Consider the following 14,922-nt stretch of genomic DNA (forward strand, 5'->3'; position numbering starts at 1 on the left):
GGTCGAAAAGGCAAAAGCTATCATACCTAGCAATTACTCATTGTTATTATTATTGCTTCTTCTTCTTCTTCTTTTTTTTACTTTGACCATTGCACTTCTCGAAGCTGAACAGCACAAGTCAATTCACAAAGCCAGAGAAGGATGATCATGTTGGCCATGCATGCAATATACATATATTCTTTTGATTTAATCCAATCCAAATAAATGAAGACTTGATGTTTGGCTTAACATGCGTGAAATCTTCACGTACCAGAAACAAACCTTTTCATCTTACAATCCGACAACAAGGACGGAGACAGCCGTCTATACTCTACACATCTCCGTTTCAGGCTTTGGTTTGTCTAATGTTTTAAAAGCCAGCCTGCTACATTGTCTCTGATCAATGCCTGAGTAAATGTCACCTTTTTATTTTCTTTTTTCGCTTTAAAACGATGGATGGCAAACTTGTACACTCTGATACTCTCTACAGTAGACAAACAATTCAATAGCCGCCTTCTAAACCTGACACCTTTACTTCATCTCAAAGCTTAAATCCCTTCAATAAGTGCCCACATAATGTCCACTCGATACAGACAACAATCCTTTTAAAGCAAAAAATACAAGATCTTCTAAGCACGCGCTTGGACAACAAATGACAAACTTATTTTTATTACAGGCATGGCCCTCCATAAACACCCGCCTCCTATATAAAACCCCCACCACCAACAACTCTATTCGATCCATCATAGCACTCTCACATTCTTACAATATTTTGAAGCTCTCATCTCCTTTAGATTCTTAATTCTGCTGTTTCAAGCTGTTTTTGTTCTGGGATTACGAGGAATTTAATTAAAATGCAATATCATCAGGCTGAGTCATGGGGTTACTATGTGCCAATGAGGACCAGCATGGTATCAGACCCACTGGAGAAAGTTGCGAGGCTGGCATCAGGAAGTGCTGTTGTGGTATTTAGTATCAGCAGCTGTTGCATGTGTCATGCCGTGAAGAGACTCTTTTGTGGGATGGGTGTGAACCCAACTGTCTATGAGCTGGACCACGATCCAAGAGGGAAAGAGATTGAGAAGGCATTAATGAGGCTGCTTGGGAGTTCAACATCTGTGCCTGTTGTATTCATTGGAGGGAAGCTAATTGGTGCCATGGACCGAGTCATGGCTTCCCATATCAGTGGAACTCTCGTGCCCCTCCTCAAGGAAGCTGGAGCACTTTGGCTTTGATTCTAGTTTTCCACAGGTTAACATCACAGGATGGGTCCAAAACATGGAAGTTATCATTAACAAGGAAAAAATGAAGAGATTTAGTTTAACTTCAATTGCTTAACTCCTTTTCTTTTTCTTTTTTCTAATTTTTCCATGACGATACATTTGCTAATTGTCATATTGTCTTAATTTGAGCTCTCTTGTCTAAGATTGTGACCATCAAAGCTTTTATTGTGAAGCTCTTCTAACTCCTTTAATGGAATGGATGTTTAATGAAGAAATTAATGTAATCGATCCCTCTTCTATGTGTAAATAATGGCTTTCTCTCTTCCCCCACCTTTTTTTCCCCTGTACGTAGTCATCAAATAATCAGCCACGTTACAAATCGGAATCGTTGACTTTGACCAATTTCAGAAATGGCTTCAAGTGATATATACACACGCACCCCTTTTCGAACTGTAGAAAATATACTGTTTTACTATAAAGTTTTATGTTTCTTTTTTAATCCATTTTAAAGAAAAAAAAATAAGTTATGGTAAAAAAGTAATTTTCATTTGAATTTTAGTATTTATTAAGTCTTATAACAGATCTATGTACATACCTAGATTTTGAGAAAAAAAATAAATGGACTGACAGCATATTCAAACTTGAAAATCTTAGTTGGTGATGCAATATGATTTAATGTTTTTTTTTTTATTAAAAGCGGATGATAATTCTGTTGATTCTCAAACAATCCAGTTTTATTGATAAAAAAAAAATACGGTTTAGTTTTGAAGGACTTCTTGAACATATGATGATATACGCTGATAATTGTGCCGGAAAGATGTCGTGGGCCTCATCTTGAAGCCCAAGGTAGCAAGAATTCACGTATTCAAGCCCATTACTAGTACAAGCTCAATTGTGGATTTCCTTTGCGAAGCTTAGGCTTGTTCTCTTTAAGCTCTCTCTTTAAGCTTGGGCTTGTTCTCTTTAAGCTTGGTAGTGTACACTTACATTATTTTTTTAATTAGTACTCATAATTAATAATAAAAATGTCGAGTATAAACCTCTACTTTTTATATATATATATATATATATATATATATATATATATATATATATATATCACGAAGTGAAAAACTTGGGTACAGGCTTGAAGATTGCAAAGGATCCCGGGTGCCATTAAACGAAGCACTGGCAGCCAGGCGATCAGGTATAAATAAATGGAGATAATAAATCCTGAAATAACAGCCTGTCTGAACTCTTCTAGGGTCCGAACTCCAAAGAGCACACTTTCTCATTTGTTATCAGACGCATGCCACTTGAATAGAGCAGCTCAAACTGGGTCCTGTAAAGAGTCTAAAGACAAAAATGTTGGTTATGGGAACAGCGCATGACAAAGAAATTGACTAGTGAGTTGAAAACGTAGCCAAGAATGCAAGGTGAAAAAATAAATAAAATTGTTGGATCAGAAAGCAAGCCACAGCCTTCATGCAAAACATCCAAGAACTACAACGCTACCACCCTGCAATCTTGTCCTTTTATGCCTTGGACTACCTGATACTGATTTGTTCCAATATGAGAAATCATAGAGCCTCCAAATCTGTCATTTATCTGCTACAGAGTTTGAATCTTTAATCTGTCAAAAGAGCTCTTCACATGTCTTTGTTTGTAGTGAATAGATAAAGCATTTTTGCTCTCCTGTTACAGTTGGTCCTAACACCAAACTACTCACGGGCTCATTATATGCACACACAGTATATTTTTCTAGATCTATGGAATAATTCGACATTACATATGCTTTTCATGATGGTGGAGTACTAAGTACTAGCTAATAGATGCTTTTTGTGGAAGCTTCTTCCTGCTCCTCCCATGTCCGCTCCCATGGCTCCCATCATCATTCTTGTTTTTCTGGCAACTTTGTTTGCTCTCCCACTTTCTCTAATTGCTCGACCAGCAACCAATCCAACCTCCCGGATCTCTGTTGTTGGTGTTGTCTACTGTGATACCTGTTCAACCAACACTTTCTCCAGGCACAGCTACTTCTTGCCAGGTACATTAATTTAGAACTATAACCTTCAATTTTATGTTCATGTTGAGAAAATCTCTGAAATCTTTTTATTGCCAATCTTATTGGACTGATCAGGTGCGGATGTCCACATTCAATGTATATTCAACGCAAACTCACCAAAAACGAGAGAGAAGATTGAGTTCTCTGTTAACAGAACAACAGATAGATATGGAATATATAAGCTGGAAGTACCAGAGGTTGATGGTGTTGACTGTGAGGAGGGCTTCGCGATTGAATCAGTATGCCAAGCAAGTTTAATAGGGAGCTCGTCTCCAGTCTGCAACGTTCCTGGTTTAAAGATCTCAACAAACGAGATATCAGTCAAGTCAAAGCAGAATAATCTCTGTATTTACAGCTTGAATGCTTTGAGTTACAGGCCATCCAAAAAAAATATTACCTTGTGTGGGAGTCATAAAGAAGAGTTGCCAAATTCTCTCAACTCTTCAAAGTTTTTTCTCCCTTACTTCCCACCCTATGGGTTCCCATGGCCTCCTTTGCCTAATTTGCCTCCTTTGCCTAATTTCCCCCCGTTGCCCTTCCCTCCCTTGCCACCCTTTCCTTCCCTTCCCTTCCCTCCACTTCCATCACTACCCTTCCCTCCATTGCCACCAATTCCTTTTCTGCCCTTTCCTCGCTTACCATTTCCAAGCCCACCCTCTTTGCCCTTCCCATTTCCCCCCCTCCCCCCCCTCCCCCCCTTTCCACCAGCCCCATCTCTGTTCCATCCACCACCTCCACCAGCATTTAATCTAGGAGATCCAAGAACATGGATACCGAATATCCCTTCATTAGCACCTCCACCTCCGCCTGCATTTAATCTAAGAGATCCTAAAACTTGGATACCATATATCCCTCCATCCCCTCCCAGTAGCCCTCAGAACCAAAATCCATGATAGTTTACTCCAGTTATCTCCAAATGATTATGTTTCACATGTTATATTTCATAATTATATGAAGCTTCTATGTACGATAAAAAACAGACGAGCAAAGAAATACAATGTAATCCATTAATCCCTTAATAATTAAGATAATCACATCTATTATTGACTTTGTCAAAATAAAACATCTCATGTATAAATGCAACTACCCATCCATTCATCCACCTGCATGCAAGCAAGAAGATAGATACATACACAGGAGTATTCACAAGCTTATTCTTAAACACTCAATGCATGTGAGGACACGCACACAGGCAGAAGATCCCCGTTACTGCAGAGTGCAGTCAGCTGCCATAGCTCCAAGTGAGTGATGAACAAAATGCAAGCATAACTAGGGTAGTGTTTGGTACAATGGATGAGTAAAAACTCCCAGGACATGAGATTTCAACCAATGTTGGCTTGTTGGAAATTCAAGTTCCCGGGAATTTGAGAATATTGTGTTTGATTGGAATTATTTCCTGAGATGCTACATTCGAGGAGACCTAAGAATCCAGATACCAAATTGCCCTGAAAATCCTGAATCAAGGTTGCACTTCATTATTACATGGGGCATGATTGGTCTAGAGGAGAACATGTCCTAATGCCCAAGTCGAGAAAAGTATTAAAATTTGTATTTGCTGATCAAAGTTTTCTTCAAATTCAAAACATCGAAATACATATATTTAAACCAAAAGTCGAAGCAGCAGTGACAAGAAAACAAGTAAAAAATGGTCAGATACATGTAAGAAATCCAGTTTTGTGAAGGAAAAAAAAACAGCAACTGGATTTGAAGAAGTTCAAACCCTTCCTTTGGTTAATTAAAAATAAAAGATTCATCAGGGATTTTGATCATTTCAATAAAAGTGGAACTACACAGAATGCAGAGGCTCTATGGATAGAGCTCATGCCATCAAATCGAAATAATATGCTAATCAATGAAAGGCCTAGTAAACTGATTGACTTGACCGGTGGGCCTAATAAACTGGTTGCGGTCGATGCAATCACTGGTTGGACATGAGAAACAGTCAATTTTATTCTTTTCTATTTTATAAATCAATTCATTTAACAAACACTAAATTAAAATTAAAAAAATTAATACCATCATGTATCAAGACACACGTCAATGTACATTGAAATAGTAAAATAACATGTTTTTTTTTGTTTTTTTTTCAAATTTTTTCTGTGATTTTATTATTCTAAATTAAATTTATTAAAATTTAAGTTTTTTTATTGAACTCAAATTCAAAATTTTATAAATGGCATGTTTTAGATATTAGATTAAGTTTATGAGATTCGCTCGAGTTTTCTTGGGTTTTTTTCTCTTTTGTTTTTCTTTTTTTAATCTTTTTTTTTTGTTTTGCTGTCTTATTTTTTGGGTTTGATTCTATGGGGTTAACCGTCTATAAATTTTTTTAATTTCATCTTTTATCATTTTTTAATCTATAAATAATCTATTAAATTATAAATATTTTTCAATTTCATCTCCTATGACTTTTTAATCTTTCAAACTTGATACTCATTCTTTTAATTGCTATTTATTTTTTTAAATTATTTTTTTAAATTTATCCTCATTGTTTTTATTTCTTTATTTTTATTTTGCAAGTATTTTTATTAATATTTTTCAACGATTTCATCATTGAAAATTAAATTGGTTGACAATCAAGATTCTTAATTGAACTTGAATTCAAGATTTAAAGAGTTGCAAGTTTTAAAGATTAAGATAGGTTTAAGAGGTTCACATGAGTTTTTTTGTGTTTTCCCTTCTTTTTAAAGTTAATGTTTTCTTTTTAAACTTTTACTTTTTTTTTTCTTTTTATTAGGTTAACATTGAGTTGTTTTATAATCTGAATAGGCTCAAATATGATTTTTTTTTGTTTTTTTATCAATTTATTTACTATTATTGTTTTTATATTATTTAAATTATTACTTAAACCAGACATATTTAGTTAGACTAAACTAATAAAACTATTACAAATAATTAAATTTGTCCACATCATTTATTTATTAATTTAGTAAATCACGCCAATAACAAAATCATAATTACACAATAAATTTACTAATAGTGCACACGACATAAAATAATATGGACAAATATAATAATTTATAAAAACTCTCTTAATTTTAAATGACGGCCACATGCATATAATAATTTATCGTTGAAGCCTTTTTTTTTTGTTTTATCAGTGATTGTCGGCCTGTGTTAGCTAGTACATGATAATTAATTTGACCATAAATTTATAACGGTCGGATTAGGAGATGGAAATTGTTTTTTCTGCGCTCTTTTTTTATATATAATAATCGAAGTTTTTTCCTCGCTCTTTCCTCCTATTTCTTCAAAATTCAAATTATCGGAATACACAGGAACCCGGTATAGCTCCATGAAATTAGGATTCAATTAGTCGAACCTTCACCCAGATTTACTAATGATGTGTTTGAAAATATGGTTTGTATTTTTTTTATTTAAAATAAAAAAATTATGTTTTTATATCATTTTAAAGTATTAGTATCAAAATAATTTTTAAAAAATAAAAATATTTTATTTTAATATTTCTAAACAAAAAGATACTTTGAATTATTTCCGCTACTATAATTTCAAATACATCATAAATCTATATATAAAAAATTTGAGCAGGGAAAGAGCTAGGGAACTGGTAGGACTGGTGGCGGCCACCAGTCTCCCTCCAAAATTCCTTTAAAAAAAACCCTTTAAATTTATGAATTTATTAAAATAATTTTATTAGCTATTTTTATATAAAATAATCCCTTCGAAATTCGTGAGCTATTAGCTTTAATATGCAATTTCGAACAATAGATTTTATACACGGATGCAGGTTTCATCATTTCAGCATATTCATCTCTCTATTGGGTTTCACCATCCGCCACGAATTTACCAGCAATATTAGCTAGCTAGAGACTAATTCCTTGTTGACAAAAAAACAAAAAATTTATTATTATTATTCTGCAATTATATATCATAATATATAGGCCACTAGCAGCTTCGATCCAAAAACATTACGTACTAGCGGGTGATTTAAGACAAATTCTATACAAATAACATTATTTTGTAGCCATAATTAAAAAAAAAAAAAACCTGAGTGTCCACTTGTCTGAAAATTCCTCGATTCACATAAACTAGCCACCTCATGTCATTGAAGGGATCATGAAAGCCAAATTTCTCAAAAATAAAATAAATAAAAAAAAGGGGCCAAACATAAGACGGCATAACAAAACAGAAAAAGACCTTTCTTGCGTTGACAAGAGGGCCTCTCCAACAATATTTAAGGTCCATTTGTGGGCTTTGTATATGAACTGAGCTAGAGCTTGTAAAAATCGATCCATGCCGAGATTGCCCCCTTGAAGACGCAAGTGAATGCATATCTTGTGAGCCGCTCTCTTCTTGTTCCTTAATTTGCCCTTTTTATCCATCTGCTCCTCCATCCCTTCTCCAATTCTTGAAATATACTCCATTTATGGGCACCACTCCACCTTGAATCGTCTTTTTGTGTCACTTTATAGTCAAAAGAATCTCTTGCGGTTTGTTTTCCTTTTCTGGGTTTCCTTTTGATCACAACTTCTCCTTGCTTAGTAGATATGAGTAACACAATGATGCCAAGGGTGAAGGTTATGGTTTATTTGGTTTATGATAGAGGTTAACCACCTGAACATCCACTATTTATCTAATCAACTTTTTATCAAAGCATTCTTTCTCCTTGTCTTTCTGAGTAATAACTTCATACCAGATTATCAGTTCATTCTCCTGGTTATTAATTATAAGGAGGTGGTATGTCTGGTTGTTATTAAGTCCAAAATATTCTTACTTTTCTTTGGCTACTTAATTGCTTCTTTAATGGACATGAGTAAGGGAAAAGGAAAGACCGAAGGTAATCTGATCATCAAGACATGGGAGAGATGCAAATCTATTGGCAGGGGAAGCAAGAGAACATCAAGACTGGTACGTTCTTTAACACCAAAGAGCAAATCATATCCACACATTAAAGTTTCACTCGAAGACGACCATGATCGAAAACATTCTAGGCAACGACGCGTAGCCCCTGAAGGTTGCTTCTCTGTCTATGTTGGACCCCAGAAACAAAGGTTTGTGATCAAGACAGAGTATGCAAACCACCCACTATTCAAGATGCTGCTTGAAGAAGCGGAGTCTGAGTATGGTTACAGCTCTGAAGGCCCTCTTACACTACCATGCAACGTTGATATCTTCTACAGAGTGTTGATGGCCGTGGAGGACACTAATATTGACGACAAGATTCATCTAGGATGTGGCTTTGCCAAGAACTACGGATCTTATCACCTTCTTAGCCCATCTAGTTGACTGCTTTGAATTACTTCTAATTAGGATTATATATGTAGTATTTTGTTGTTGTTACGATCTTCATAATTAGCACTTCCAAGTGCGTGTGGTAAGGTGAGCTTTGAGTTTAAGCCTTAAGGGTGTGTAAGTCATGTCTTCTCCTATATGAAATCATGTACAGTATTAGAGGATATGCAGAGGACTCGGAAAGTTTATCCAGGTTACCTCTGTAACATTTCCCACTGTTATGTGAATTTATGTTTAATCAAGCTGTCTAATTAATATTGATGTCTTATCATGAGCCTACTTTTGTTTGATTTTGATTTGTGAAATATAAATCTTTACTGGAAATTATTCTACAGAATATTAATGGTATGAGGGAAAATAAAGCAAAAACTAATTATACAAACAATTTACATATACGTAATATGTCAACTAATTGGTCGTGACTTGTGCCAGATCAAAGTGGTGGAGGAAGTTGCCAGTTTTTGAACCCTACTTTTCCAAGATTATTCAACTATAAATAAAAAAACATATGAATCTTTATTCCTTTATAAAACAAGAGTAATTAGTTGAAAATGTATATAGTATGTTTCATATGCATGTATATTTTTTTTTATCTTTGATCTTTAAAAATTGGTCTAATTGTTAACGAGATGTTTTCATTTCTTAGATTTTTAGATTCAAATTTAAAGTTAAAATTCAAACTAACTTACTGAATTCCTCTTAATGCAATATAATGATATAGAATGTGTGTTTTTAAAATCATTAGGAGAAAAAAATGTAATCTTGATTAATATATAAATTAATTCGAGCATTTATCTAAATATAAAAAAATAAAAAGACAAATATCATACTCGCATAACAAAATAAATTAAAGTGAGATGGTGTATAATGAAAAAATATTATTCAAATATTATTCACACACTCACAATATACTATGAACTGGAGCAATGTTATTTTTTTATTTTAATTCTTTAACTTTTTTTATTGTATCCTTTAACTGTAAAATTAGCGTCTAATTGCTTCGAATATTTGGATAGGAACAAAATTAAAAGACAGAAGATCAACTTAGAAAATGCACCGAAAATAGGTGTTGTGTTTAAATTTAGCTTAACAAATACACTTTAATCCCCCAATTTATAAAATTAGACCTTTCCGGTTTCTTATGTTTTTTTAAATTCAATTTTGATACATAAATTTATTTTTATTATTTTTAAATTCCTGGATTTTCAAGGAAAAAGAAATTTTTTGTCACATTTCGGTATATAGAGAGAGAAAGTCATTGTTTTCACATATTATAGCCACTAAGTTAGTTGATGTTGGCGTTCATAGGTTTCTTTTGATGAAAAGAGTTTGATGGTGGTTGTTTTGAATCTTAATGTTACCAAAACAGTAGATTAAAGTCGAGGAAAAAAAAATTAACCCGATTTGATTTCATGTTTTGAGGTTCTTTTTGGAGTTTTATAGGTTGATAAATTAATTTCTAGGTGTTGAGACGGTGTTTATGAAGTGTTTTTGGTAAAAATGGGTTAGAAATGGAGAGTTTTGGGGCAGAAATGCCTACACCTTAATTTTCTAGGCACTACTGTTGTTGCCGGTTTTTAGGCAGACAAATGATACGTTATCTATTTCAGCAAATGATGGGTCGATTGGTTTAATTATTTTAAAAGGTCCACTCCTCAAAAATATTAAAAAAATATAAGGCTCAACCGTGCGGGTTTGGGCCGTTAGATCCATGCACTTGGAAAAAAAATTTAATAGACCCAAACACAATAAGTCTTTAGCCCGCATACCTGGGCTCTTTTATGAAGATTTATTTAGGTGCAACATAAATTTAATAAAAAAAATTTATTAGACCTGGTTGAGTTCTTGGCACGGATTGCTAATTCGACAGTTATAACATAACTTCTAAGGCTTAGGCTTTTATAAAAAGACATACAATTTAATGTTGTTTTTTTTTATTGAACTTCAAATAAAAAAAAAATACAATTTCATTATTTTTTATCAATTAGCTTTAAAAAACTTTTTTATTTACTTCTAGATTTAATCTGATTTATGATCAATTAAGATCCAATAAAGTCCAACCAAGAAGAGGAAAAAAAAGACAAATTATCCAATTGGATTAAGTTATTATGGTTATAGCCATTACTCGAGTTGTAAATTTTATATATTAACTCGAATTAATATAGTTTGTCGTTAATCTTTTCATTTTACTCCTTTAATATTTATAGTGATTGATTAATTTATACTGATACACTAATTAAATTTTCAATCATCATTTCAAATATTTTATTGCATGCAAATAAAAACAATAATAATAATGTGAGATTTTTTAATGCAATTATATACTTTTTTATCCTTATCGCAGGGAAGCGCGTACCGAGATCCTATTATACCATGTGTTAAAGAACCTCAGCAGCATCAAATTATGTAAAATTTGGATTATTTAGGACAGGATATGTAATTCAAATCTTATTAGATTCTCCCATCGGACTCAGACCTGCAATAAAATATTCCTTCTCTTAGAAAAGATAATCAAGGAAAACTCAGCATTTATAGAAAAGACGTATTTGAGATTGTCGTTACAATTGTTTTTTTAAATTATTTTTATTTAAAATATATTAAAATATATTTATTTTTATTTTTATTTTTTAAAAATTATTTTTAACATCGATCTATTAAAATAATCTAAAAAAATAAAAAATATTTTTAAAATAAAAAAAATACAAACATAGCCATAGCCAGCTTCAATTTACCCGGTGTTTACCTCACCACAGTTCAAATCATGAAATTGACTTGTGATGGAAATGATATCACATGCAAACATCTGTCAGCAAGTTGTAGTTGGCAATTGGTTGATTGCTATGCCATGTCCAAAAGGAATATTTAAATAAATATTTTCTTGAGTTGGAGTAATAAATAAGGCTGCTGCCATGTTTGTATCCCTTATGCTGGAGAAAACCTTGGCCTTTTTGTAATAATAAAAAAATCCACTATATGTCCCCTCTTAGTGTTCATTAAGAAAAATAAATCATGCACTTCCTCTACCACACATGTAAGCCTGCCTTCTCTTCCACATTTCAGAACTAATTTGAAGCTCTTTTTTTTTTTATTGAGTAAAGAGTTGTTTAATCAATGTAAATTATTATATGTTCTCTACCCTCTTATTAGTGATGCGGAACAGTTATAATTTTATAATTTTATGGATAAGATTGATAAATAGAAACAATTTAGAAGTTATCTAAATGAAGAACGATTCAAAATAATTATAAATTTTATCCGATTATTTGATTAAAGTTAGATTTTACAGGAAGATTCTAAATAAAAAATTAAATTGATATTAATCTCTTATTTGCTGTTTAGATTCGCTAAACTCCACTCTAAATTATCTTTGAGGTTTTGGGTGCGTTTTAGATTTTTTTTTTCCTTGTTAATTTTGAATTTTAGCTTTATTATTATTTTTTGATTTGTTGTTTTATGGATATTCATGAATGTTTAGGGTATTTAAAACATTTCTTTTTAGATTTTATGGGAATTTGACAGAAAAAACTATAGATTTTTTCAACTTCGATCATGTTTTATCTAATCTTAGAGTTTAATTATGTGTTAAACTCAAATCCTTATCTTCATATGTATCAATTGCAAAAAAAAAAAAAAAAACATACATGTGACCAAACTTTTTAGTGGTAAATAAAAAAGTAAACAGGTATTATCAACAATGGACCATTTCAAGAAGCAGGTTGCCAGCCAAGGATATTTCAGAATGTCACCACCACGCATGCATGCCATGTTATCAAAGTTGACTTTGTATTCACTTTACATCAGCCATCTTATAATTTAATTAATTATTTGCCTTACTTTTATTTTTTTAAATATTACATTTTACATCTCTAATCCAACTAGAATTTGAAATCATATATTAAATAATATTATGACTCCCATATATAATACGTTGTTCTATCACTCTCGATTCTCTCTCTCCATGGAACTGGAAAAAATCCAAATCAAAAAGTTTTATTTAACCAAATTAGGTGTTTTCCCTTCTAATCTATCCTCCACATCTAAATCTATTGATTTGTTATTTCTTATATTATAAAGTATAACAAAACATTTTAAAGGGATACAATTCTATTTATATTTATCTATCTAATATCTAATATAGAAGCTATTTAATAACAATTTGTTGATAGTAACCTTTATGAAAAAGTCATTAACATCCTATAAGAACTTTGATTCAAAGTTGTAAAAGATATTGCAAGCATTTGGTGATAAAATTCTTCGTAGAAATTAAATTTGCAAGAGATTAGGTCACCATGATTTTCAAAACATAATTTTCAAGTTACAATCACAAAACATAGCCATACTACCTACCAGTAATAAGTCTCAAGATAAGCATGTCACGTCTAGATATTTCAAGGAGTTTTATTTGTTGTTCATACTAGTTGAAAGCATCAATTGTTTCATAAAAGATTATCTTCCGTCTGTATTTTTTGAAATAACAAATAATTTTTATTGTTATTTTTTCTCTGAATATAGTATGAGAATAATATAGTAGCCTATATAGGATGATAATTTGACCTGATTTACTAGATATCTAATATCTTTTAATATAGTTAGGTTTGGTTTTTATTTAATTTTACCATCTTCAAAGCTATCCAATCTGATTTCCTTTATGTTGAGTGTGTGAGTAAATGAAGGGCTCACTCGCTGCACCACTTAACCCAATTTAAATATTTTTTTATAAAAAACAAATATGTACACAATTATTATAATCCATAAAAGGAAAAAAAATCATATAATTTTTATTTTTTAACTGAATTTTAATTTATAAATAACAAAAAAATATTTTTTTAGTTTTTTAATATATATAAATTACAATATTATATTGTAAATCCTATATTAAATTTTTTTATACTTACATGAAAAAAATAATCTGACTCCTAGCATTGTGCAAACCAATTATCTAATTAATATCTATTTATCAAGAACTAAGTAGTATATTATATAAGTTAAAGAGTTGATGTATTCTTTTTGTAGCAGATAATAGTAATAAATTTAACCAAATAATAAGCACATATATAATTTAACATCATATACACACTTTTTAATATTTTTAATATGATTTAGAACAAAAAATATTATTAAGTATATGAGATTTTTGTTGCGTGATTTATTTTAAGATTCAATTTTGTGAGGTGCTAAGAAATTTTAAAAAAAATATATTAAAAAAGACATATCTGCTCCAGACCTTGATGAGGTACTCCGATATGAGTAGGAATTGTGTCCAATATATATATATATAATTTTGTTTACTAAGATATTTGATATTAAGGTTACGTTTGGGAACGAGACTGCGGCTGTGTTTTCAAAAAATTTAAATTTTTTTGTTAAAATTTAATATGATTTATATGTTTTGGATCGTTTTGATATGCTGATGTCAAAAATAATTTTTTAAAAATAAAAAAAAATTCATTGACATGTATTTTAACACGAAAAATTATTTAAAAAGCACCCGCAATCACACCACCAAACATGGCTTAAAACAATTAAATGAACCTTAAGAAACGCACACCAGCTGACTTGAGTTGCATGTATAGGAAGACAGTGGATTATTTATTTATTTATCTAGAAAGAGCAGTATTGGTTAATGATAAAAGTTGAGATAATGGAATTGTTCATCGTGATCATTTTAAACGATGAGATGCTAGGGACTCTTATGGTCAAACACGACAAACCAAAAAAGAATTTGGATTATATAATTATAGGGTCAACTCCCGTGTTATTATATCAATTTTCATTAATTATTTTTATTAAAATAATTATTCCTTCTTCTTTTTTTATTTAGATTTTGATTTTAAATTTTATTTATCAGTTTATCACTTCAAAGTTATTATAGATTGTTTTTTATTTTTAAAAATATTATAATTTAAATAAAAAATACTTTCATCTATAATTTTTACGTTTAGTTAAGTGGTTTTTCAAGTATACCTTCACTGTCAAGTATATAATAAGCTACCAGAATTTGATCCCAAATATACTTCTCAGACTATCCAAATTACAAACATTACTCCTTCTCTTGATTGTTTATTTTAAATCCAAGTTTAGAATCCTTCTTCATGATATTATAAGCATCTAAAAACTTATTAAATTAATTAAGTCCTACTATTACAGTGTTATTTTCTATTTAATGTAAAACATAATCAATATTAAGTTTTGAGTTACATAATTCTCATATATTAACATGATCAATATTAAGTTTCGAGTTACATGATTCTCATATATTAAATTGTAGTATCGTATTGAATTAAACAAATATAACTTGGTACCAATAGAATTAGAATCTTAATTTGTTTATGAAACTAAGAGCCTTTTTCTTCTATTAATTTAAAGCATATTTAAAAATAAAAATAAAATATTTTTTTATTGAAAAATATATTATTTTTTTAA

At 31.0% G+C, this 14,922-nt stretch overlaps 3 protein-coding genes across 3 annotated transcripts; all 3 read left to right on the plus strand.

Moving 5' to 3' along the window:
• The first annotated feature begins 730 nt into the window (after positions 1-730).
• LOC133704545 (glutaredoxin-C1-like) lies at positions 731-1,512 on the plus strand. The gene has a single exon (XM_062129794.1). The coding sequence runs from the start codon at positions 834-836 to the stop codon at positions 1,212-1,214; it is 381 nt and encodes a 126-aa protein (XP_061985778.1). The 5' UTR covers positions 731-833; the 3' UTR covers positions 1,215-1,512.
• A 1,305-nt stretch (positions 1,513-2,817) lies between these two features.
• On the plus strand, positions 2,818-4,289 carry LOC133694952 (sulfated surface glycoprotein 185). The gene is made up of 2 exons (XM_062116652.1): positions 2,818-3,228; positions 3,322-4,289. The coding sequence occupies exons 1-2, from the start codon at positions 3,048-3,050 to the stop codon at positions 4,137-4,139; spliced, it is 999 nt and encodes a 332-aa protein (XP_061972636.1). The 5' UTR covers positions 2,818-3,047; the 3' UTR covers positions 4,140-4,289.
• A 3,161-nt stretch (positions 4,290-7,450) lies between these two features.
• LOC133696984 (uncharacterized) lies at positions 7,451-8,767 on the plus strand. Its single transcript, XM_062119295.1, has one exon. It carries the CDS (start codon positions 7,804-7,806, stop codon positions 8,491-8,493), a length of 690 nt encoding a protein of 229 aa, XP_061975279.1. The 5' UTR covers positions 7,451-7,803; the 3' UTR covers positions 8,494-8,767.
• The last annotated feature ends 6,155 nt before the right edge of the window (positions 8,768-14,922 follow it).

The sequence above is a fragment of the Populus nigra genome, chromosome 1 (genome assembly GCF_951802175.1).
Source record: "Populus nigra chromosome 1, ddPopNigr1.1, whole genome shotgun sequence".
In the NCBI taxonomy this organism is placed as follows: Eukaryota; Viridiplantae; Streptophyta; class Magnoliopsida; order Malpighiales; family Salicaceae; genus Populus; species Populus nigra.

What these genes read in the sequence shown, in the direction of transcription:
- LOC133694952 (XM_062116652.1), top strand. Translation starts at nt 3,048, where the DNA reads ATGTCCGCTCCCATGGCTCCCATCATCATTCTTGTTTTTCTGGCAACT. An exon ending in GCACAGCTACTTCTTGCCAG is followed by an intron (nt 3,229 to 3,321) that starts GTACATTAATTT and finishes TGGACTGATCAG; the next exon opens with GTGCGGATGTCCACATTCAA.
- LOC133696984 (XM_062119295.1), top strand. Translation starts at nt 7,804, where the DNA reads ATGATAGAGGTTAACCACCTGAACATCCACTATTTATCTAATCAACTT.
- LOC133704545 (XM_062129794.1), top strand. Translation starts at nt 834, where the DNA reads ATGCAATATCATCAGGCTGAGTCATGGGGTTACTATGTGCCAATGAGG.